Here is a 26762-nt window from a genome sequence, read left to right as displayed (position 1 = left end):
AATCTTTGTAGGTATTTCAAAAAAGGACAGATGTATGTTGACACAGTGGTTCCTAAAGGAATTAGCTTTGACCCAAATAAACAGTGTGTAGAAGATGTATGTATAATGATTTAGTTTCAGTGAAGAGTGTATTTGGGRAGGGGCAAAAGACATCTGTTGATGTGAAGCATAAAAACTAGAAAAAGTACAGGAGAGAGAGTAATAGTAATGAATAAAATATGTAGCTATGTCCAGGTGTGGGCAAGTTTTTCAGTGTGGGTTGCTTGGTAGATTGTGATCAGTTTTCCTCTGTGCTGGAGATCTGGTTTAGTTGATTTCATTTACAGAACTTTACTTGTAGGAACATTCTGTGCAGAAGAAAAAGAAAAAGGATAAACATTCAAGAAAACCTAAAAAAGAAAAGAAGAAAAGCAAAAAACAAAAATCTGAAAAGGATGACTTTCTTAATAGTTCTTCAGTAAGTAAGAAATTTTAAAATGCTTCAGAAGACATTTTTTTAAAACCTGCATTCTTTTAATCTCTGTGGCCAGACATATCTAGTAGTCCTRCATCTTACTCTTACCATTTTCTGTTGGGGAAAAAGCTGTGGCAAAGTGTATCTTTTTAATATACCAAGGATTTATTCATTTTAAAAGGYGCCATTATTTGAATGCCTTCACATTTTCTCATACTCTTTTCACTCGTTAAGAACTAAGAGATTTGCAGTTTTTCATCAGAAAGAAATTGAAAAAAGTCTTTATTCTGGGAGAGAGCAGAAACTTTTTTTTTTTTTTTTGGTAGTCAGTGGTATATATGATGGAACAATGTCTAAAATTGCGAATACTTGATTTTAACTCTGAATTACTGCTACCTTTTTCCRTGGATGTTCAACTGTGACTTACTCGTCCATGAGTATGAAGGAAGATTCAAACTTGTCCATTTGAATCTGTATGCCTTTACTTTGAAGGGCATTGCAGCAAAGCAGTAAAAGAGACTTGATTGCAAATCAGGGTGCTGCTTTCTGACTGCTATCTGTAAAATGCTAAGAGGATGTGTTGGTACAAGTTAGGTAGCACTGTGATTTTCTTCTTAGAGAGTCTCTCTTACTGAGAGATTCATGTATGCAGTATGATGAGATTTCTTTCCCAGGGACAGATAACAGAACTGAACTGTATTTTTCAGGGTGAGGAGGTAACCTAAGCTGCAAATAGGTCCCTCGTTTCCTAAGGGAAGCATCAAAAAGYCTCAGATTGCATCAGTGAATCGCAGGATACAGCACAGTCCTGACTGATACCTTTAATCCAGAGTGTGTTAATTCCTGTGACAGATTCCTATAAATAACAGAGAAATTCTGTTCAATAGAGGACTGTTTGCTCCAAGCATAAAATCTCAGTGTACTGTTTGCAATTAGTGGGATATGGAAATAGGAGGAGAGAGAATGTGAAGTGCTTTATAACACATTGTGTTATTGGTTTTACATTAATTGTTTTTATGTAAAACATAATTGATCATGAATTTAGAAATTTTATATTTCTAATGCCATAAAAAAGTTTTTTTCTTTTGTTTTTATTGTGACAGTTCTAGCAATTTTATAATTCTGTTAAACCGCCAGTGTGAGCTAGAGTTCCTGCATACTGTGTTGATGTACTCATGAAGCCTAGTGTGAGGTTTGATCATGAAGTAACAATTTCCTTGAGAAAATATCAATATTATTTTTACTATCATTATTATTAAACTAATAAACAATATTAAATAATGCCTGATAATATGTATCAAGTTTGATTAGCAATGTGCTGTATTAGTATTTTGTTTTTATCAGTGTATAATAGACTATCATAACACTATACATCAAACTCGGTATTTTTAGGATTCTTCAGTTGAGTGGGTTGAGTCAAATGCGTCACAGTCAGATAATACAGAAAAGGCTTGGAAGGTCGACAGGCAATCAGATACTACAAAAGAACCTTCCCTACAGGTGAGCAGTCTGATAACTACTCCAGAAATAAATTCAGCATAACCCAATGTGAAACGTGCTTGGGTTTTCTGAGAGCTCTTTTAAAATGTGTTGAACAAAAACTATTGAACAGAAAATGCCTGTTTGTGTCTAGCTAAATATTACATTTCTTTCACTGAAAGATATTTCTATCTGATAGATATTTAGTACTTAACAAGGCACTAAACTTAATGTTGCTTTGTACTAGTTCCTATTATATTTTGAGCTTAATTTCCTTAATGAGTATGGATTAAATAACATGTCTAGACATGTTATTTTTTCTTCCTGTTTAAGGTAGTTTTTCTACAAATGAGTGGATTTTGGTTTCTGTGATGCTTGAACAGACATAAGGAAGTAAGGGGAGGTGCCAAACATATCAGCAACAGTGTTTATGGAATTGAGGTCTCTTTTGGTCTTCCTATGTGAATTCTGTGCATGATAAGCAATGTTTATTCTGGAAAACTGAGTCATTCTGAATTAAGCTGCTGTGACTTTAATAACATAAGTGTAATCACATATTTATGACATTTTCTTTCAGTTGTATTAAAGCAATGATTTTGAATTTAGTGTCTAATTCCGTTGCTGAGAAGAGTCCCTGTTTCTTGGATCCTGGATTTGTGTATTTGGTCAAGAGAATTAAGAATATTCTCTGAATCGCATGTGTCATCTTGGAAAAGTAAATAGTAACAAAATATAAATCCTCCTGTATGTTCTGATAACATGATAAACACTGATTTCTCCAAATATTTGTCAACTAATGTCACTTGCTGTGTGTGCTCTGGACATGTCTACATTTGGATGAGAAATGTGCTTTCAAAATAAATTTTTTAGTCATCCCTACTTCATATTTTGGTTCATATTATGATGCAGCATTGGAACACCTAAAATCGTTTCCTTTTGGATGAAACTAAATTGGAAAGTATGTTCTCAAAATACACCTAAGGTGCTCCATGGGATCAGACTTAGACTAGTCCAAAGCATGAAAAACAACAACCCACCCTTTGTCCCCCCAAAAAGAGGAAAGTGGAAAAAAAAAGAATCCAAACCAAGCTGCACATCTGAAATGTATGTAGTGTGGATATCACGTCCAAAACACCAGTGTTTGTGTTTTTTAGATCCACCTCTGGTCCACTTTGCTTGTCTGTGTGGGCATAGCTGCTGTTAAATCACTTGAAAATAGTATGCTTTCCAGTTCCTTCTCTTAGAAGAGATCTGAGAAGTGGAATGCTGTGTTTCACCTCTGAAACTCTCTAGCATATTGTCTAAGATCATCATTTTTAAGCAACAGAGAAATAGTGTGATATATAGCGTCTGTTCAGATTGACATCTCAGGCTTGAACCTTACGTGAAAAGAAGTGAAGACACTTTCACAAGGACGTGTCTGAAAATAGGTGTAATCTTTACATTTTGRTTGCTAGACTGTTCACAGAAGTATTCCAAGTTCTTGTTTTTGCAGAGAAATTGTTAATTATGCATATGTCGCTGTTTTCTTTTGAGGCCTTATAAATATTTCAGGTGTATGAAGGAGGAGTGTTTGAGGTATCAGATTTGGGTGGATATATCACTTCATTGAATATGAAGTATTTTTTTTTTTTTGAGACTTTGGAGACTCTAGGTTGTTAATACGCTGCTTTCCTTTAGGAAGTAGCCCTCATCTTTAAAATATCCTCAGTCTGGGTTTTGTAAATGCAGTTTTCGATCTGCTGTTGTGGTACATATGAATTTAGGTGTGTGAATGTTTAATTTTTTAGCGTGGTTAGGTGCCTGTACATCAGAGCCTGAGAACTATGCTCAGTGATGGATTGTAAATTTTGTATATGCTRAAACAGACAAAAGTCATAAAACCAGAAGTAGCAAGATACAGTTCTAGAACAAGATGGAAAACGAATCGATCTGTATGTCGGGTGTTCATTTGAAAAAGCGTAAGCTGTGTATATGGCTTTGCACATTTACTAGCTCCATAAATACTTTGAGAACAAGTAGTCTGAATTATACAAAGATCTCTCTGAAATTTGTTTGCCTAAGTGAATATTAAAAATACTGGAAGTCTGAAGTTCTTAAATTTGTATTTGATTTTCATACAAAGTATTTTTTGGGGAATAGAAATTAGTGTTAGCCAGACCTACGCTGTTCAATGTAAATATTCTTTGTCAGTAGTTGCAGTAGTTTGAGTTGTACCTGAAATATATTTTGGTTGGAAGTAAAAACACTGATTCTGTGTCTCTTAGTCTTAGATGAAACTTTTTTTTCCTTTTTAAGAGAGAAGAATGGATGACTTTAGACTTCATGTCTTTGAAAACCACATCAGCAGCATCTGTCAGAGCTGAAAAACATAAAGAAAAAAAACTGGAACAACAGAAAGCTCAAGAAATTGAGCAGGTAGGAGGAATTATGTATTAACTTTTTTCCTACATCTTACTCAAATCTATGTAATGATCTGGTTCAAATAYCTAAGTCTTTGTATGCCACTAATTGTTTATTTTAACCTCTGATGTGGTTTACTACAAACAGTATTTCTTTACTGTATGATAATGACTTTAAAATTGTTTGGTTGATAGGAAGAGTTCATACAGGAGGCTTATCTTGTCTTACGCTGTCTTCTAGTTAAGAAGCAAGCCAGTTCTACTAAGTTTCATAATGTTTAAAGTACTTCTGAGATGTTTTGCTTGATAATAGTGGCAGGCTGTGGGCCTAACCTCTTTCCTKGTTTTATGTGTGAAAGAGGCAATGCTGCTTTGTGTGGCAAAAGCTCACAAAAAGCAAACTTTTGTGAGCAAAAGTTTGTGTTGACGTATAAGTTGTTGAGGCTTTCTTTTTTCCCACCGAAAGAATTTGGACCTGGTGCAGTGCCTCATGCCGCGGTTGTGGGGCAGCACATGGGGAAATCAGGGACCAGTTGGGAAGGAGGTTGCCAGTAAACTAGTTCTGTTTACATACAGTTATTGACTGCTTCATTGGTTCATATATCTCCATAAGTACAGTATGGTCTGATCTGAAAACATAGTTGCTGATCATTATCTAAAGTTCACTTGTCCTCACATTAGGCTGTTTGTTGCYGTTAGACATTCCAGTTAGTTGTGTGCTGGCTAAAAACCAAATTGAACTGGAGTGCTGTTCTTATGAGGTATGCAACACTTGGGTTATTGTCTTCTGAGCAGGGATTAAAGCTTTTCTTTTTTCCACTTATTTTTCCTTATATGATAAGGAGCTAAAGGAGCACTTAGTGTGGAAATCTGAAATTCTTAAATTACAAGAATGTCACGTGCTTTATGTTTAATGACAATTTGTATGTTCTGTTGATTTTAGAATATATGATTTTTATAGATCCTTCCACCCAGTCATGTGCTTTCTGTGTGGGTTTATACTTTTGTGTTTTCTATATGAGTGTCTTTCCTGACATTTGTTTCATACCCAAAACAATGCACAACAAATGTGTGCAATGTACCAATGATGGTGGTGAATTCAAGACATAACTTAGACACATTTTAAATTTTAACAGTGCTAGACCACCTAATCAACCCTTTATTTTCCAGTGGACTCTCTTGCCTGCTTCCAGAGAAGTCAATTGACATAATCAAAATAAACAGTCTAGTTTGAGGGAGAAAAACAGGAACTTGTGGTAAGACTAAAGGTTCCCCTTGTACTTATAAAGAGGAAATGCACACACTTTGCACTAGTAAAGTACTAAGTAAAAGTTTACTAAGTAAAAACATTGAATCCAAATCAATAGTGCCCCACTGAGTGCATGTATGTTAATAATATACTATTAATTTTAGGTAGAATAACTAAAATGTTCAATAGCTGTTGTTAATTTTAATGCATCACATTTATATAGGTTGAAATTATTTCTGTTTTAGGCTAGACTTTCTGAGAGAGAACTTAATCCCTATTGGAAAGATGGTGGTACAGGTTTGCCACCAGAGGARGCTGAAGAAGGTTCAGTTAAGAAAGGTAAAAGACAACTTTTAGTAATAATTTCAATCTTTTTTTCTCCATTTTCCACTTTCTTTGTTACTAACAAATTACTACCAACATTGATGTAGCGGAATTATGAATAATATGTAATAAAGTAAAAATTTGGAAGAAAACTCAGTAGTAAATATTGGTAAATATTATATTTTTTATAGAATTTCTCTTCACTGATTTTTAATCTTAAGTGTTTTGATCTTCAGTATCTTCATTGAAATTCTCCATTTTCAGCTATATTAAAAGAAAGCGTAATTTAACCAAGATAGGATAAATTGTTGTCATCTCATTTGATTCTTTTCATTCCGTTACACAAATTATAGTTTTAAAATATTCAACCACAGCAGGCTGAGTCACATTTAAATGAAGTACATTATAGATGCTGTTTGTGAAAGATACTATTTCTGTAACCTTTTCACTGCTTTCCCTACCCTAGGGCTATCCTGTCTATTTCCAGAAAGAGCAGCTAGAAAAATGTTTTTAATAATGTCATGGAACATTCATTGCATGAGAAGATGGGTCCTTGTATCCTGGTGACAGGAACAGTGGGGTCTCTGCCTTTCCTGGTTGGGAGCGTTCCCCTGTGGACAATCTGTCCTGCAATCCATTAGCCTGTCCCCACATGCCAGCTTTTAAGAGCAGCAGAGATAAGCACTCTGTAAGAGGGAACAGGAATCAGTGAGTATATGTTCTGGATACTAAAACCCCTGCTAACTTCTCAAATGAAAAGCAGTGGGTTACTCGTTAATTTTCTGAGAAGGGGAATAATGCACCAATTTGTGCATAAGGAGTGTGTCAAAGAATGGACAGGGAAGAAAGGGAAACAATGAAAAARTTCCTCAATTCAATGAAGAAAGCACAACTTCCCGTATGCCATTCCTGCCTTGGAAATGCTTATTGCATTTTATGATAAAATAGAGCAASTTAAATGAAGTCAGTGGTATTACCAAGATGCATCTAGCATTAACTTACAAAACCATGTAATTGTATTACTACATTCCTTATTCCTTTGCATTCCTTCAATTTTTATGTTGAGTTTAGGTTAAGGTTTCATATCACAGGCAGAATAAGTGTTAAATAGAGATAACTACTGAAATGTAAAAATATACATTGTTTTAAACTTTAGCTACAGTGGTAGAAGATGCTGGATTAAGTTGGTTACGAAAATCATACAGAAGGATGAAGGAACAGGCTGAGAGAGAGAAACGGAATTTTGAGGAAATTGTAGCTGAGAGATACGGGGTAAGCATCTTAATTTATTTTTTTTTTCCTTTGTTTACAACTGATAGATGCTTGGAAAAGTTTACTTTCATTACTCTTCTTCATTTTGAAGACTATTAAAATAGTCTGCAAAAGTTAACTTACTAAAAATTAAACTGCGATAAAAATATCAACTCGCTGAAGCCTATCTCCTTATATATTGTGATACTGTCTTTAAAAACATTGATCAGATGTCTAGCATGTTTAGTATCTAGCCTTGGTCCTAGCATCACATATGAGTTTTTTTTGTTTTGTTTAGGGTATTAGTAGAAATCTGGGATAAGACAGTGTAACTGCGTATTGCTATCTTTGAATGGAATTGTAGTCATTCTTGAGTGATGAAACCCAGAAGAACAGTACTGGCAGATGTTATTCAGAGTCAGTGATTCTGAACAATGCTATTTTTAAGAATCTTTATCAAAAAAGTAGTATTCAAATAATAAAGAGCTGTAGCTTCCTGAATACAGGCTAGTGGYTGAGAGAAATCCCTGCCTGACTTGCCTCGGTATCTTATGTTTTGGGCAAAAGAATATAATTGATAGCATTTGATTCAGCTCAAAATAGGGAAGAGGAACAATCTTTTGTGCAACTGACTAATGGCTAGAGTATTTTTTCAGAAAGCTAGAGACGGATCAAAGCCTRTTTCAAGCTAAAGGTTTTTAACCCCTTTCCCACATTTAAAGAATATAATTGGGTAGTAAAATGGTTTAATGGAACAGTCTATTAGTTCTGCTGAAGCAAAGAGCTCGTGAGTGAGAAAAAGGAAGCTTTACTCTCTAGCTTAAGTCCCTCGAGAGGAGGCAGTTCTGAGGCTTTGGTCCCTGCTCTCAGGAGTGTTTCAGCACTTTAGAGAGAGTGGAGAAAAGGTTGAAATAGTCCAAGAGAAGGGATCAAAATGCCTTCGCATCAGAGCACCTTAGACAGTAGACTACAACATTGAGCTCCCTTTTTTTTCTAATATTGGTCTCCCTTTCCACTCCGTGGCTCATGCTTTCCAGCTGTACAATGACTCATTTTCACAGAATGGTGCCTTTCTTGTAATGCTTTATAGGGAACTTCACAATATCCCATGATCGTAAAAGCAGTATTATTATTATTTTTTTTCTGTAGTCAATGGAGATATTTCGGTCACGATTAGAAGAAGCTGAAAAAGTTGCATCCAAAAAAGAAAATTATTGTAGACAAGGAAGATGGAGGAAATCTGACTATTCAGAAAGTGGACAAGAGAAGAAAGAGCAGCTTATGAAGGAGTCACAAGATGAAGATGATAGAAATAAGAACATGTTCAGGGGGTATACTGGGGAGAACTCTGGCAAGGAATGGGCGCAAGAAAAGAGAGGTTGCAAACGAGATAGGTCGAGAGAAGACCAAGGCCGTGGCTGCAGTAGCCCAGGCTCAGGATTGAGAAGCTACAGCTCCAACGCAGAAAGACTCTCTGAGGGAAAACGAAGTCAGGAAAAGGGTTCATCTCTCAGCAACATGAAACACAAATTTTTGAAACCCTCTGAAGACGATTTATCATCTTACAGTTTACATAAGGACTATGAGTCACAGCAGTCCTCTTTAAAACTGCCAGTTCATAGCTCTTTAAGTAGCCGTTTCCAAAAACCTGGTGAGGATACTGCACTGTGGACCAAAACGCATGTGAAAGATGACAGTGAGAATTTAATGTCCGATCAAAAATCAGCAGGTGCTCTAGAACAAGTTAAGAATTGGGATAGAACTGCAAGTGATAGAAAAGAAGAATCACAACAGCAGTACCCAGGAAATACCCCTGAGAAGAAAGAAACACTGTCAAACAATAAAACATCATATTCTAGGTATTTTATAACTCTCTCTGCTTGTTGACATGTTTGCTGTGTTGTTCATGGTAAAGTATACTGGAAAAAGTATCTTCTGTGTTTGTGCTTATGACATCTGGTCGTATCAGATCTCTTTAGTTGTTTTAACTTTGCTGGGTTTTGAATAGCAAAAGTGTAAGTACAGAAAATGATTTAGCAGGCTAATGCTTCTGGCTTTAAATTATTTTTTCTAGTGTTGGGGAGAGAATGAGGATAGGGCTTTTAGTCTAAAAACRTTAAAACATACCTTGTTGGTTATGAACAATTAGGTCAGGACTCAGCCACTGTGGGCCGATAGATAAAATGCAAAAGTTACGGGAGAAGTATGCTTCTCAGGAATGGCGAAGGAGTATTCCGTGATCTAAAACACATCTAGACATGTGTAGGCAGTTGACTTTTATCCTTAGTTGATAACGTGAAGTGTAGACATGCAACATTAGCAACTTTGATAAAGTTCAATACCTTTATTCTGTCTACTCACTTTTCCACTGCAGTTTCACTTCAACAGAGACAGTACAGTTTCATTGTGCAATGTTGCTGTTCCTTGTGCTGTTAGCTGTTCTTTAAATAACTGCTCCTTTTATGTTTCAGTGTTCAGTGTATGTGAATGTTTCTTTGGATGATTTGGGGGATGAAAGGGATTCTATGAAAGTAATGTTGGTGGTGCTGTTTCTCATGCAGAGTTAAGAAAGCTGAGAATGCTTGTGTAGCAATGTATTTTTAAAGATATAACCAGAAGTTTATGCTGAGGAGTGGTGTTTGTACAGAACTGTGATATATATCTGTCCAGATAGCATAAAGGGAAATTTTCTTGTAAGCCTCTGCCTCTGATTTTAGAGGCTAATAAAAGATATTGCTGGTTATTAGAAGATAATGTTAAGTTTTAAAATGGGTCTGGGTTATTTAGTGTGGTGCTMATTCAAGTGCAAATAATGTAGAATTGTTGTGTAAACAAATACTTTTTTTGTGGAAGTCAGCTTTTAAGTTTTGAATTCAACTTCTGCCTTAACACTTTGGTAAAGGGGAAGAGACATTTCGAGAGCAGAGCTGAAAAGGTGAATTTTTTCTGTTTCTTTGGCACCCACTGGGGAATTCACAGCACTGTGATAAGCATCTGACTGTTAGTACCAAGTCCAGAAGCTTGTGTAACTGTGCTCCCTCTGTAGACTATGGAGAGTCTGCTCTGGCAGACATGTTTTAGAGTAGGATCCTGCTCCAAGTGGAGTGGAGGAGGCTTCTGGCATGGCTCCTCCTAGGGGTGAGTTATAATCTGTCCTGAACCCTTTTTTTTTCTTGCAACCCCCAGACACCTGACTCTTTTGTGGGCTATGGAGGGAGACTAGTCCCCCAGCCTGGGCAGCTACAATAGAAGCAAAGTAGAAGCTAGGAGCAATCCCTAGTTCTCCAGTCTCCCCGGCGTGTTTGAGAATTGCTCATGACACATTATTTTGCTCCTCCTTTCTCATGTTAGCTCACGCAGCGGTGTAATTGGTCTCTTAGGCAAACAAACTGCAGAACAGTATTTCATCTGTTGTAGGATGTAGAAAAGAAACGTCAAATGTTTGAAAATGCTGAATAAAAACTCAAGTAATTAATATAGCAGTGATAGATTTGCTACTTGTGAGATGAACTTGTATGCTAAAGTAATAGCATATAGAAATATTTGTTTGAAATGCTAGGAGAGCTGGTATTATTACTGTCAATAGTTTCCTTCGAATCTTCCCAAGAACTTAAGCTAAAAAGTATTTTAGGAGTCAGGGCTGAGAGTGTTATGCAAATACGTAGAATGTTACTGTTGTGGGAAACTGGATAAGTACATAGTCTTGAGTGGTGTATATAAGAAGACTAGTATGATTTAGTTAGAATTTGATGAAATATAATCAAGTTTAATTCCCTTTTTCTCATGTGCTTGTGTCAGCTATTTGCATAATGAAACTGTTATGGAGAGGTGATGAATTTAATTTTAATGCTTAATTGTTGGAATCTAGCAGAAAGGAAATAGTTTGAAAATAGTTATTTCATTTATAACAGTTGCTACGTGTAGTACTTGCAGATACCTCAGTGTGTATTTGCAAAGAAATATTATACTAGATCAGTACTGCCTGACTAGCCAGAAACAACTGGATAGGGTCTATGCTGTTTTTCTATTGTACAAGTTGAATATGTTTTCTAGATTTTGCTTATTTTATGAAATTCCCTATTACCTATTTTCTTAGGGGTTTATGAAATTCACATTTTCTTTGATTGTAGGAGAATCTGATCTAGAAAGAAAGAATTTATATGTCGTGGTGCATGAGTAGATCTGAATTCTGGCACAAGAATAATGTATATGCGTTATGTGCTTCATAAGTGTCTCATGTTTTTGTTTTATTTGTCTTACTAYTAGCCTAGACGTTATTTTCCTGGGAAGTGAGAAATACAGCTTTATAGTGTGTTTAGTTGCTCTAAGAGTGAGATCTCACAGAATTACACCTGCAATGTGTTAGATATTTCTAGACATTAGATTTTGTGATCCTCTTTATTTTTCCAGAGGTTGCCCAAACAGTTATTGTCCTGAGGTTTACCAATTAAGTGCTGTGTATAAGCTCCTGACTGGAATGATTCGTGGTATATCTCAGCTAGAGCCTATTGAAGTCTCAGCTGGAGACTTTCTCAGCTCCTAGTCCTTTTTTTCCATCCTGACCTCATTCAGGTATGAGATCTGGATGATCCACAGTTGTCTCCTGCCTGTCTTATATTGTGCCTTGGTTTCCGTAAGGACACTGAGGTATTCATGGAAGGAGGGGTGCTGTGGTGAGCTGGAAGAACATGGGRTGCATCTGTGTTGCAGTTTAGGCACAGAATATACACTCGGAACTGTTAAGAAGTGATCCAAAGCTTATTTTTCTGCACAGATAGAAAGATACTATTACATGTAGGTAGAGTCTTTCCCTTCATATGAAATTGCACATTTTTTTTTTAACAATGTGAAACTCATATCTTGCTAATGCTTTACTAAGTAGCAGCAAATATTTTTTTTTTTTAAATACTGTCTATCAGACTGAAAGTTGTCTTCTTTAAACGCCATGTAATCCTTTAGGAAGCCTGCCTTCTTTTCACTCCTGTTTCTTCCATAACTTTCTTACGTAACTTTCAAAAGGAGAAGGCAAAGTCTGAGAGCTGTTACATACAGCTGATGGCAAATAAAGTATGCTGGATGTCAGAATGTAACTTGTTAACTGCTAACAAAAAGTTTTGGAGATTGTCCAAAATAGAGACTTGAATGAGAGAAACTATGTGAGGGCCTGCGTTTTCCTTTTATCTGTTTTTGCTCTACCTGTAACTACGGAGTAGAAGTTTGTGACACCATTGTATCACTATTAACTTGAAAAAAGCAACTACTGCTTTTACTACGTATACCTTTTAATTTTATAGCCTTTTATATTTAGCCTATGTAACCTTTTATATATAAAACCTTTTAACTTTATAACCTCTACCTCTACTGTTTTACTAGTAAATAATGGTGACTTACTTTCACCATTATGGAGTTGAACTATTACAAGCASAAAACCTGTAGCTTTTTAGTTTATAATTGCTGCAAATGTAGTAAGTGAAATACTAATTCTAACTGGATGGAGCTGCAAATTTTGAGAAGCTAGATTGTGTGTGGAAATGTTTTGCTCATACAACTGCAATGAATGTAATTATGAGGGCAGAAAAGACTGAACTCAGTTTTCTTTCCCTTGAAAAGAATTAAGCATAGAAACTATTTAGTTAATCTTTTATTTTGTATATATCTTTTTCTGTGTTAGTACTGTTAAACCTTATTATGCATCTTCTGTGATATTTTAATTCTGTTTCTTAGCCAGTACAGTTACTGAGCTAATTTATCAATAATGTGAACATTACTTAGGTCTAGAAAACCATGTAAGTTTTGCTTGTATTGATTTACGTTTTTCCAAGTACTTTTATGGTAAATCTTCTCCTTAGCAGTGTTTAATATTACTGTGTTTGAGGTAGTATATGACGTATCTTCCAATTTATTTCAGAGGATTTTTGTTCTTTGCAGAACTTTGTAGAAAATRTTGGCTCTTGGAACTTCTCGGGATTGGGTGTTTGATGTAKTTTTTTTAATTGGGAATAATTTATAGACTGCTTCTCTCTGTTTCCTACTRAAGTTTTAAGTCTTGCAAAACATACTGTACTCTTTTTACGGTTTTGTTCAGTCACAAGTAACTCTTCATTGACACAAAGACTTAGATTAATAGGTGTTCCTATTTCAGTTCCTTATCTCTCATACTGACAAWGTACTTTTTGGATATTATCACTTGTAAAACACACAGAGTTTCTTCAGCCTATAAATCAATGTATTTTTGACAGTTATGACAGAGGTTAATTAAAAGTGCTGATTGGATGCCCAAGGGATCTCCCCAGAGGGAAATGTCCATCCAGCTAGTGTTTGCTGAAAGTCACACTCAATAATGTGACTACTTCAGAGTTTAATTTGAGACGAGATAATAACGAAAACAAAACAGCGTCGCTAGTCTCAAAGTTCAGATGACGTTTCAATCAGTAACATCACTAAAAAAAAAATTAAGTAATAAACATGCCTTGTTCTCTTGAATGAAATATTCCTACTGTGTGTCCTAATCACAGAATGGTTGAGGTTGGAAGGCACCACTTCTGGAGGTCATCTAGTCCAACCCGCCTGCTCAAGCAAGGCTGCCCAGAACCATGTCCAGATGACTTTTGATTATCTCCAAGGATGGARACTCCATAACCTGCCTGGGCAATCTGTTCCAGTGCTCTGTGACCCTCACATGGAAAAAAAGGTTTTCCTTGTGTTCAGACAGAGCTTCCTGTGTTTCGGTTTGTGCCTGTTGCCTCTCACCCTGTCATTCAGCACCACTGAGGAGAGTGTGACTCTCCTCTGTACACCTTCCCTTCAGCTCTCTCAGCCATTCCTCATTCCTCATRTGAGAGATGCTATAGGCACTTCATCATCTTAGCCCTTTGGACATGCTCTAGAGCTCCATGTCTCTCTTGCACTAGCAAGTCCAGAACTGGATCCAGAACTCCAGGTGTGGCCTCGCTAGGGCTGAGTGGAGGGGGAAAGATGACCTGCCTCAACCTGCTGGCAGTGCTCTGCCTGAGGCAGCCCAGGATACCATTGTCCTTGACCATAAGGGCACATTGCTGGCTCATGGTCAACTTGTCCACCAGGACCTTCTCTGCAGGGCTGTTTTCCAGCAGGTCAGCACTCTAGCCTGTCTTGGTGCATGAGGTTGTTTCTTCTTAGGTGTAGGACCCTGCACTTGCCTTTATTGAACTTTGAGGTTCCTCTCTGCCAGCTGTCCAGCCTGTTGAGCTTCCTCTGAATGGCAGCACAGCCTTCTGGTGTATCAGCCGTTCCTCCCTGTTTCGTATTGTCAGCAAACTTGCTGAGGAGCCAGTCTCACTTCATCCAGGTCACCGATGAATAAATTGAACAACACTGGACTTAGTACTGACCCATGGGGACACTGCTCGCTACAAGCTTCCAACTAGGCCTTGTGGCACTGATCACAACCCTCTGAGCTCTGCCTTTCAGACAGTTCTCAATCCATCTGACAGTCCACTCGTTTAACCCACGCTTCGTGAGCTAGGTGACCTAGGAGGATGTTATGGGAGACAGTGTTGAAAGCCTTGCTGAAGTCAAGGTACACAACGTCCACTGCTCTCCCTTCATCTACCCTGCTAGTCATTCCATCATAGAAGGCTGTCAGGTTGGTTAAGCAGGATTTCCCCTTTGGGAATCCATGCTGACTACTGATCACCTTCTTGTCTTTTCAATTGAAAAAAAGAATATATAGATAAAGGAAAAGCAAGAACTTCAGTATCTTTTCTTATTCCTTTTTTTTCCCTCATTTATTTGAAGAGAACCTTTTGTTGTTCATCTTGGAAGGCTCTGTTTCTGAGGAAGTTAATGGAAATCTTTCTGTTGACTTTTTGGCTTTTGGACTGGAGATCTTTGAAACAGACAAAAGTAATTTAGGGAATTTGCACAGGACTGAGGAGGTTTAGCAGTTAAAAATTACATCACCTCCAAAATTGTTCCATTCTTCAAGTATAACAAGATGTAATCATATTAAGCAGTGAGTGGATGTTTCCTTCTCTTTTTAATGGAAGGGGCCAATATCATAATTATGTTATTAGTCACTTTTGTGTCAGCTATTTTACTTTCAGAGTTGATTTTTTTTAAGTCTTTCCTAAGATTAGAGGAAAAAAAACCCTAAAGTTGTCTATCTCTTTACAATAATTTCTGAAGAGCTTACATATTATTACAAGAACTCACACCCCTACTTTTTAATCATGAAGGTATGATTGTTTATTACTAGCTGTAGCTTCTTAATTTTCTGTGGAAATTCAAGCATATCAACCATTATATCTTTATATAGAAAGTGAACTTTGAAAAGTTAAATACAGGAGTATAGGTTAGACTTCAAGAGGTAGAAAACCATTTGACTCACAAGAGGAAAACTGGGAAATAGGTKATATTGGTGGAGTTGGCAGGTGAGAAAGGATCACTAAAACCATAATGGACAGAGTGGATGCACGTTATTCCTCCTGTTCTCCTTGGTTGTAGCTTGCTTGTACCTCCTACTGGCTCTTGACTGTTCTTTCRTGCTGAAAAAATGTTCTGTTGATAGTGCTTTTGTAAAAGAGAACTGTGAGGAAATCCAGCAGCTTCTGACTGCAAATATTGTAACGTATTGTAATAAATTATTTAGACAATAGGAGAATATATGCTGGTACAGTCGATACCTAATACGTAWTTATTTAGGTGAATAATTGTTTTTCTGCTTCTGTTTTACAGGCATACRTCAAAGGATGAGGAATCTCACTTCCTAAGTGAAGAGGAGATGAACAAACTAGGAGCCAGAATTGTGAAAGCAGAACTCATGGGAAATATGGTAATGTTTTTGAGARATTGTCATGATTTACTGCAGTTTTCTTTAAAGCTCACAGAGTTTTYGTCTTAAAAACAAAAAGACTGAGTCAAACAAATACTAAGTTCTGTGAAATATGCTCAGACAAAATTGAAAGATGCTATTTTTCCTGTAACTCCTGATTTAAATGCCATGACCTGTAAACTAGAATAGATAATTCAGGCCCTGGCATTGTAGGCTTGGAAACGTATCCCAAAACAGTTGTTCYCTACCTCTTTGGTAGGATTTAATGTCTTTCTATTAGGCAGAGAGCAGGTGAAACCCACAAAAGTTCCCAGTCTGTTGCAAGATAGGCAGTGTGTTGGAGTTGCTGTTATTTTGTCAACTTTGTCTCAGGAAGATGCTTGTGATCCAAACTTCTGCTATGTGAACATAGATCATTGGATTAGGATATGGAAATACAAGATTGAAAGGATGTCCGTGGATCTTTGCTTCCAGCTCTGCAAAATGAGAACAACTATATAATGCTTTGTAGAAGGCTCCCCAGTATGTCTATCTGAATAAATTTGAGTCCATAAAGCTGCGGTTAATAGCTGCAGATGTAACATTGCTGTAGGAGGTTTGTTACAGACAGCAATCTGAAAGATCAAGAACCKCACGGTTTTGAAACATTCTGAATTCTAGAAGTTTATATTTTTTATTACATTAATATGATTACCCTGGGTTATTTATATTCAGCTTTTTGTGTGAAGGTTAAAAAAAGCAAAACAAAAACCTCTCTTCCCCTCTTTACTCCTGCAGTCTTCTTGTGTACCTAATTCCCCTCCAGACTTATTTGCAAGTTTATTCTTTTAATCATTTTACCTTATTCATAATTTATATTGTAATGCTGCCTGGAGATTTCTGTTATAACAAAGGTCATAGTCTGTTACTGTTTAAGCTGTGTTTTGGAAATGGTTACTTTGAATTGCTGCCCTTAAGGAAATATTGCCTAATTTTTTGAAGAATGTTGTGAAATAACCCTTTTTAGAAGTGAATCCTTCTGTTTTTTTCTAAAGGAATAATTTTTAGTGCACCTCTGTTTAACTCTGTCTCTTGTGACAGAATCTGAACACCAAAATCTGCATAATTAAATAACAAATAATTAAACGACGAGATGTTGTGACGTCAAGTGCCAAATTTCTTTTTTGTGAGGACCATTGATATTTTTGAATTGCAGGAATTCTTAGAGTGGTTGGAATATTGTTTTACTAGCTGGATTCATCACAGTGTTGATATTTTTCAAAGCTCCTATCACATGATTTAAACTTTGATATGAGTTGGCATCTATTTTAAAAATATTTTCTTTTCAAACTGATTTTATATTATGCATACTTTTTTCCCCACAGGCATTAGAAGAGGTGTGTGTATGTAGCTTTACAAAATTTGAACAAATTAGCTTTTACAGAAAAACTGTTCATTTGAAATATCAACTTCAAAAGTAAACTAAAAGTAACTTCAAGAACTGTTTTTTAATCGACATTATGAATTTTAATCATTTAAATAGTTGTTTCAATGTGTAGCTTTTGTAACTTGTATGTTTTGAGGGGGGAAATACACTGGTGAGAAAAACGTTTATGRATGAGATTAGTCCCTCACAATTCTAACATATAATGTAAGTCACATAAGATGCTGTTTCATAGCCCTGTGTTTCTAAGGGAAAAATGATTGAAAGCATACAGTAATTACTATAAAATGTTAGAAAAAAAAAGAGAAATAAAAGACACCCCAAATACTTTGTAGAGAGCATTGAAAATTTTAATGTTTTCCTCTACTTTAGCAACATCATCCACATAAAAATAAAGGTTGAACACAGGTATTTTTAAGCATGGCAGTAACAGAATATTTTGAATAAACACACGCTGGGCAGTATGTGCGGAGAGAATGATTCTTGCTTTTTTCTACATCTTGTTTTGTTCTGACAAAAATCATATAGCAGAAGCCAACATTACAGTTTTGCTGCTAAATTTATATTTATGCTTTTCTGTRTATGGACTCAGCAATTATGAAGTTTTAAAATAGAAATATAAATCACAAATAATAARCCCTCATCTTGTTCCTCTTTGAATAATTTTTTGTCCTTTTTCTCTGATCAGATTGAAAATGTAACTTAAGCCAGGTCATCCCCAGCAGATAATTATATAACTGCATGTCCTAGTGGCTGGAGCTCAGGGTTGCTCGTGTGGGCCAAATGAATTCTTAATMTCTGCTTGTTGTATGACAATGATCAAATGACTTAATTTTGAGAGAGGCAAATGCAGGAATGACTAGAGTCCAAGCAGTGAAACTGGCAAAGTGTCAGAGCATAAATGACTAGATTTTCTCATGTGTTAATAGGTTGTCATCTGACTTTAAGTTCTTAGCACACCAATGCTGAATTTGGCTCATCAAAACCAAGTTGCTTTATCTACATAATGAAGAGATGGACAAGAGAGCAGGAGTGTCAAAAACAATTTAAGCAAGGCTGTGAAAAATTCTTGTTTTCCATCTTTTCTCCATCTTAATACCCAAAGTAAGCTCTTAAGTACCGAAGATGTGGTGTAGAGCCATGTAAAACTGGGAATGAGACGCATTTSTCTTGACTTATTAGAATAGCAGACCAAGAGAGTGTGTGTGTGTATGTGTGTGCGTATAAATACCTCTCATATACATATATTATAGTCTGGGAAAGGTTGATGTAGTCAGACTTCCTCGTTTAGCTTTGCATAAAACAACTCTTGTGCTTACCTACATAAAGCATTTATTAGCATAACTGACTAATGTTTAAACATCATTTTTGTTGTGTTGTTTTTATGATGATGTGCTTTAGATACCTCTGTTTTGAAAAATTATTTGGGTTTTATTTCCACTAAGGAATTGCATGAATGATATTTGTATGCTTTCTTTAGTCTTTTGTATCTTAAGAATTAAAAAAAAAAAGTATATGAAGCATGGAGAATTGAAATAAATTATTTCTGATATAAAGGTCTCTAAAAGCTTAAAAAGTTAAACTAATTCAGTACTACCACTTTCTTTGAAGGAGTTGGCTTCAAAACTTCAAGCAGAGCTTGAGAATGCACGCAAATTAAGGGAGAATCAAAACCAGGTTCCAACGAAGTCTAGCAGAGTGGTAAGGGAAAAACATTCTTCTATTTGTGCTTGCAAAATGATGTAATATAGGTAGCAGTTGAATTGTAGAGTGTATAAAATATACTTAAGAAAATTGCAAGGTATGATCTCGGATGAGCTATTGTTCAACTGAAATTGTATTTTTTTTTAGTGATAAAACTTTCTTTATTGTACCATAGTAACTTTAATAGCAATTTCTTTTTCTTGTAGTATTTTCTCGGGAATTATACTTAYGCCTTCTATTAAAACTGAAATGTGATATAGTGAAAGATTGCCCAGGGAACCTAGACTTTGGTATCTGGAACTTAGACTGTCTTGCCTTTTGAGCTCTTCAGTAACCAACGTAGGCACCAAAGCAGGTGGTCCGCATCTTGCTTACCTTGCCAGGATTTGCCAGCCATGGCTGTTATATAACTCAGATATCTCTAAAGAACCTGTCACTTTACATATTCTTTCTAAAGGGTGGCATTCATGGAATGCGTAATAACCTTCTATATTAGCTTTGATACAGTTACAAAAGAAACAATTACAAGTCAATACCTTTCTTTATGGACTACATGCTTACCATGGGGAGGAAACTTAAGCAAAACTGTATTTTTTTTTTTCATCCAGTGTGTCACTGATCCCAGTTCTAGACTTAAAATTCAGCTGCAGGTTAGCATCACAGTTTGAAGAGCCACTAATACTTTTTTGAAAAGTGTTGATGACAGGCATCTTGCATTGACCAGTATTTCTGCTGTCATCAGAAGACAGACTAATATGGAAGTTGATGTACTTGGCAACATATCACACACTATGACAGTAATGTGCAAGTCCTTGAATTCACAAAGATTTAAGGTTACAAAAGCTCTGTGTAGGTAGACTATGCMTCATTATAGTCTCATTGGTAGGCATGTTTTCTGTGTATAAACGAAAAAGCTGAAAAAAGCTTGTGTAATTACACAGAGCAAATACTTTCAGGTTTTAAGATAAGAAGGCAGAAGACTTGCTGTGTTAATAGCTGGTCTTAAAAGTATTTGAAAAGATCTATTCCTTAGAAATCGCATCATGAATACTAGTTTTGGRCAGCCTAAGTCTTAGCCATGTTTTTCTAATTAATTTTTTAATAAAAGGATTTTTAAAGAGTACCCAACGAATGGTCATTACAAAAGCACAAAATGTAAATGCTACTAAAATTTCAGAAAGGAGAAATCATTAATTTTTTAAAAAGTGAAAACTTACTTAGCATGATGCCTCTCTTTCTAGCCCTCTTCATCCTAGGATACTTGATCCAAAAGCTTTTGCTTTTACTAGGTGGTARATGGCTCTGCGAAGAGTAGTATCCTCCCAGCATGTAGAAACATTGAGCTCAGAAGTGCAGAAATTTGGGTTCTAGAAGGATAAATGGATGAAGAAGAACATGAGTCTGTATCCTTCTGGTTACATACTTGTAACCAGAAGATCTGATTTAAGTCCTGATTTCTTTTGACTGTCGCCTAAAAAAATTCATGAATAGGCCAAAAGGAGTGTTACTGAAGAGGAAAGGCGTATTACAGGCTTGGCTGTAAAATACCAACTTGCTGCTGTAAAACTTTAAAGGGATTAACTCACTTATTTCTGTTCATGAATATACCATATGATATTTATGATTTTTCTTTTATTTGTGTGCTTGTAGTCTTCAGTTTTGCACCGTTGTGTGCATATTTACCCAAGCTGAGTTTGGGGACTGACAGGACATGTCTAGTCCATTTTCTGCATTCCCCTTAAACCTGATTGGAAAACCAAATGTGAATACTCCCTACCTTTTCTCCCTCCTCCCTCCCCCTGCTTTTTTTTACCTCCTTTGGGAGCTTGATTAAGCCCTCAGTGACCACTTAGCATTGTGATTGATGCAAGCTCTTTCAAAGGATTGAAGGGTTTTAAAAACAGGACTCATACCTTTCTGAAGCAGCCTGTGGATGCCGAGAATCCACAGTTTTGCTTTTCATGTTGACCTGTTTGTGTACCCCAGGGTCAACATCTCTTGGATAATTACATTACTTCAAGCCTAATTTTTAAATCTCTTTACTTCTAAATGCTTTTTTTTAATGTTCATTTCTGCAAGACAGATGGACTGTCTTTGGTTTGCAGGAACCAAGACTATTGACCGTCCAACTATTTTGAAATTTTCATTGTTTGCCAATGAAYGTAGACCTTCACAGATGCCACTGAGCTGATGTCTATAGTTCTGTAGATATTTCTTGAACTGTCATGCCTGAACAGTGTCAACCTCTTTACAACCTGCTGCTAAGTTCCTCAACTTATTAGGCTTGTGGTAAATTAGCAAAATCCTCCCGAAACCACTGTAAAAACCTTGGAGTTTGCATGAAATCAATCTGGATGTAATTACTGCCAGGCCTCACTTTCTAAGGGGAGTATAGCTTCCTGTGGATTTTAAAAGCTTGCTGTGTTGTCTTTTTGGATATACCTTGCTTGTGGTATGTTTCGTGGCTACTTCTAGCCTGTCTTAAGTGGCCTCTGAGTGTGAGCAGTCCAGCAAGGTTGATGGTTGCTCTGTCCACAGTACTCTTCTTGTGATGGTTGCCGGGGTTGTCTTACCAGTTTTTACAGCTCAGACTGATTTTGGAGTTTTGTGGCACAAGCAGAATGTGTTGGATGTCCTACGTTATTAAGGRCCAACTGTATCATGTTGTATGTTTGAACAGGCAAGATTGCAGAAACTGTCTTGTAATGCAAGAGAGACTAATTAGTGAAGATGATGTATTTGTAGTTTGAATCAATCTTTCTATAGCCTTGACTGCCCAAGTGATACTGTCAATCAGTTCAGGCAGCTGTATCCCCAAAAAGATACCTGAAACATTTTCCACAGAGGTGGTATTCCAAAAGGATGTCCTGTTGATCCCAAAGTTTGATACCTTTGCCTCAGCTACCAGTAAAAACACTAAGGATTTTATTTCAAGGCTGGTTTGTCGTGGGTTCCTTGATACAGCACGGTCCTGAAAGGTCCTGAAACGTGGCTTTGCCTTATTCTCATTTCTGTTTTGATAATCAGAGGCATAACTCAGGAAGCAATGAAAGTAATTGTGGGTCTCCCTAGGTAGGACTGTCACCTCTGTCCTCTTCTTTTGCAAATACTGGTATTTGGTGTTAAGTACTGTATTTGTATCGGTTTATTATATTTCACCAGGATTACAAGTCCTGATAAGACAGTTTTCTTAGCGTTTTCCTTTTSGCCATAGTGATCCTTAGCTTTAAAACTTGGTATCTGTAATGCATTTAGAACTTGCAAGTACAGGTTTCCATCTGGAAGAGGCRAAACTGTGCTAAAGTATACATGCCTTTAAGAACCTAGAAATAATCACATAATTGTACAAGATACTGCAGCAGAACTGGACTGAGTACTAGTACCCTGAGTTAGCCCATTTGGGTAATCTTATAGCCAAGATTTATCCAGGGGAAGAAATTTTTTTTCTTGTTAGTGTGATGTTTCTGTTAACTAAAGTGAGCAATCACAAGTAAGTAATACGGTAGATTTTCTGTGCTTGAAAATATCCTAGATTAAATTATCTTGATATTGAAAGAAAAAAAAATACTAACACTATTTGAAGCCACTTTTTAGCAGTATTGAGGGACTTCTTCATTAACTATTAGCCTTTTTTACTACAGCAATTTTGCCTGTCTAGCGTTTGCTTTGTTTTCAACTGCTAGGCTTGGACGTGTCCAAAGTACAGAGAAGGTGAAAATTTGTTAGTTGAGTTTTTTTTTAAATTGTTTGTGGCTTTTGAGTAGCTTTGTAAATGAAATTCTGTTGCTTGAATTGAGATATACATTCTTCAATCTRAATTTGGTTAAAGAGGTTAGCTTTTACAGATAGTCTTCCTGAAGACATAAATAGCTGTTATCTTGCTTTTTTGCTACTTAAGGAAGGATAATGGAGAATGCTGTTTGGGGGTATTGGTCCACTAAAATGTCACCTACATCATTTTTTATCTTAAATAGTTAATTTCTCGACTGCACATTCTCCTACTGATTTTTTTACAGCTATTTTTTGATAAAATATCAGTGTATTTATATGAACTTAAAATGAGGATAGTGTATCTTCAATAACTTCTGAACTCATGTGCTGTCATTAGTATTGTCCTAGTTAACTGTACTAGGAAAACAAAGAAGCATCCCTGTTATYACTCTTTGTACTTGAATATGTGGTTAGAAGGTAAAAAGTTTCAACTTTATAGTGAGAAAAGACTGTGAGATAATACAKCTGTGTATTGGGCTGCCATAAGTTCAGAAGACTTCTCAGATTTGTGAATTAGAACAGACTAGAAAGGAAGATAATTGGTAGTGAAAGGTATCTTTAATTTTTCTTCTCTTCACACCTCTAAATATGTCAATATCTGATACCCCTAGGTGCCTCACAGATTACTTTCTGTATTGGTAGCAATAAATAAACATTCTGATCCAAATTTTGTTTGGATCTTGAAGTTAGAACAGCCTGACAGCCTAAGTTTAAGTTCTCTAGACACCAAACAAGYGTGTCGTTTGGCACATTGGATTAAGTAGCACTTATTGAATACATCCTGTGGATATATCTATTGCAAATGGGAAGTACCAAGCCTGTGACTGAAATTGCTAGGTGCAAAATGCATAGGTGTCTCGACTGTTTTTTTTTGTGGTCACGCCTGTGAAACATTTGCTTGTTTGAATGTAGCACCCTGCAGATCTCTAGGCTGAAGTTGTTTTGTGCATGATGCTGTTGGGCGTTGTGTGCACTACTCAGCTTGGGCAGGTACTGGCTGGGAAGTCACTGTCAGCATGATCTTACCATAGAGCATTTTTTTAATCCTTACACTCCTTAGTTCAGTAAGGGGCTTGAAGAAGTAATAGCCTTAAGCATGTAGACCTATACGTTTTAGTAGGATTAGTGATATACTTGAGCAAAGCCATCTGCTTARGTACCGTGTTAAATTTGGGACCTTAATTGCTGTCATATTTAAATACTTGGGTCAAATGGATGCAATTGCAGTGAATACATATAATACACATGCATCTCAAAAAAGTGATTTGAAAGCTTAGTTTGTGCTTGTTTTGCCTTCATGTTTGAGCAGGAAGCAACYTTCAGAGTCCATGGAAATCAAAAAACTATCCAAATATGCAAAAGAGCAACTTGTGCTCTATAAAGAGATGAACCCTGAGTTAAATATTTTAATTTAATTTGAGGTGAAATTAAATGATGCTTGTGTTCAGATACTTTGATGCCCATGTTTAACTTTACATGGGCATTTTGAGGAAAAACGAAGTTGCACAATGAGCCCTAGTGATACTGTGTAAGAGAAGGTTGCTGTACTGTAGAGTTTCTCATTTAGAGTAGGTGGGTAGTAGAGTAGGTACTCAAAAATGAGTACTTATTCAATATAAGGAGGCAGCAGAAAATTTTTGGGGCTTCAGCATTTAAAAAAAGTTCTATATGTTCATGGTTTACCTTTTTAAGTACAGTTTGAATTTCAGGTAATCTGAAAGTACTACACATAACTGTCTTGGTTTGGGCTTTGTTTATGAGGATGTGATCTCTGCTATTGTCAGTAATTGTTGTAACTGAGTTGTCACTCGTGCTTTTATTCTATACTTTTACTTAGCAAAATATACCTAGAACACTAGCGCTCTTTGGATACAAATCTTTTGCAGTGGTTTTTGGTGGTACAAAGATTAGAGGCAAGAAGTTAAATGAGTAAGACCCAGACAGAAGATGAATGAAAGGTGGTTCTTCACAGAATTGTTGCGGCAGGATAGAATGGATGCTAGCAGTTTAAGTAGACTCAGAGACTGGGCAAATTCATGAAAAATACCTCCCCCCTTCCCCCACAGGATTTTTTGTTTTCTGTTTTTTTATCAGGAAACATTTTGACACATGATAAAATATTAATTAATCTTCTAGACTCAGTTTATGGTGGTAGATGAATAAATTCATGCATCTTCTAAAATTGTACAATTTGATGTGAAGTTTAGCTTAAAAAAATAAACTTCTCAACTTTGAACTGACTGTGTTCCATAGCTCTTAACCAGAATGCAGGAAGCAGAAAGTAGACTTTGTGGAGTGATTGCTAGAGGTAGTTCTTAATAATGGTGGATTGTGTTTAAAATACARAATTAATACAAAATTGAATGTAAAATAGAAATTTATACTTAAAGCAAAATAACATGGTAGATAAYATACTATTATAGAATATTTTAAAAAATACGGTGAAGTTCTAAAAGAGTAGAGCAATACAAATATAGGCTCCCCTGTCATGTATTTGTGATAAAAATGAAGGAAAACATGAATGACTTCAGCATCATAGCAAATCTTTGTTTTTGTTAAAACTGGTCTTAAATTTTTGCCACATAATGCATTTCATTTTACAGAAGGCATCTGATCAACATGATGCTGCTTTAAAGGAAGGTACTTTTACTAGGCTACCTGTTGCCTTTGTAAGAGTAACACCCTTCAGTCCATTCCTTGTCCATCTCGTCTCTGCCACAAAGGATGTTACAGTGGAAAGAAATGTTATTTCTTTATTTAGCGAGTTTTATGACATAGGCAGAGCTCATCTTTTAATGCAAATTTCCTTAATGTCAGGAATTTAGTGTACCTTGCATGCTTCTGTTGCTGCTGTTTTTCGATTTTTCTTTGTTTTAACTCCTAGTTAGGAAACAAAGTTTAATACAAATGATCGGATTTCCAACACTATCTCCCACAAATGACCAGTGAACACAAGTTTTAATGTGTCAGATGTTTGTTTACTTTTGAATCCCTGGATACATTGGAAGTGAAAATTGAGAGACTTCTGTTGGAATCTAGTAGCTCTGCATTTTTTTTTTAAATAACACTATTCTTTTTTTCAGGAAGGAAACTGAATATAACAACTTCATTTATACTTCAAATCTTACCTATGGTAAAATACTATATATTGCATACTGTTATGTATAGTCCTGAATTAGCAGGGACAGGATGGAATTTACTGTTATGCAGATGGGCCTGTTTACTTGAAATTATTTTCAGCTCATCATAATTTCTGACTCTGACTGTTCCATCACACTTGAATCTCATCTGCAAGAAGTTTATACCATTCTTTCTTTCAAAGTAAAACTTTGTATTTTCCATACAAACAGTTAACTAACTCTAACTGGAACAGGGAATAATAAAGTAGGCATAACCTCACAGAACAGCTTTAATAACAGTAGTGTGCACTTTTTAAAAACAATTGGTATATGCAGTTTCTGAGTGTAGTTCCTTGAACACTTATGTTTAGTAGAGACTCTTGTCAATAAGAGATGATTAAACAATGATTCATAAGAGAAAAAGCTATTAAGACAAAGTGTCTCTTCCTGGATATAATTTACAGGAAATTGTTTTTTTTGTAATTAAATACTGGAGAAATTGTATCAGCAACTAAAACTATGTCAAGAAAGTAGTAGAGCATATGATCRGTTTTCATAAGGAACATGAGAACTAAGGGTTAAATAAAATCTCTTACTAGTTTCAGTACGTGTAAGAGCAATATAAGGGCAGAGTAGATAGAACTTCAAGCTGATAATATAAAAGCTTTGGAGTATGCTTTGACAGTAGGCATAAAAGCCTTTTCTAAGCTGTACTTTTCTCCTAATACTAGGTTGAATTTCTGCATATTTCTGCCACTGCATGTCCACTCTTCA

The 26762-nt window shown here is 36.0% G+C and overlaps 1 protein-coding gene across 2 annotated transcripts in view; it reads left to right on the top strand.

Moving 5' to 3' along the window:
• CWF19L2 (CWF19 like cell cycle control factor 2) overlaps positions 1–26762 on the top strand; it is an 83867-nt gene that overhangs the window by 9284 nt on the left and 47821 nt on the right. For both annotated transcript variants that reach the window (XM_085309046.1, XM_085309045.1), the window contains exons 3-10: positions 341–457; positions 1847–1954; positions 4232–4351; positions 5830–5923; positions 7065–7180; positions 8309–9018; positions 15875–15971; positions 19006–19095. In XM_085309046.1, coding sequence (XP_085165172.1) covers positions 341–457; positions 1847–1954; positions 4232–4351; positions 5830–5923; positions 7065–7180; positions 8309–9018; positions 15875–15971; positions 19006–19095 — 1452 coding nt within the window. The remainder of the gene's footprint in view (positions 1–340; positions 458–1846; positions 1955–4231; positions 4352–5829; positions 5924–7064; positions 7181–8308; positions 9019–15874; positions 15972–19005; positions 19096–26762) is intronic.

This window comes from Rhea americana, unplaced genomic scaffold, assembly GCF_003343005.1.
Source record: "Rhea americana isolate MKP2758 unplaced genomic scaffold, rheAme1 scaffold_29, whole genome shotgun sequence".
In the NCBI taxonomy this organism is placed as follows: Eukaryota; Metazoa; Chordata; class Aves; order Rheiformes; family Rheidae; genus Rhea; species Rhea americana.
Note: the sequence above shows the minus strand (reverse complement) of the source record. Positions and strands in the feature narration are given on the sequence as shown.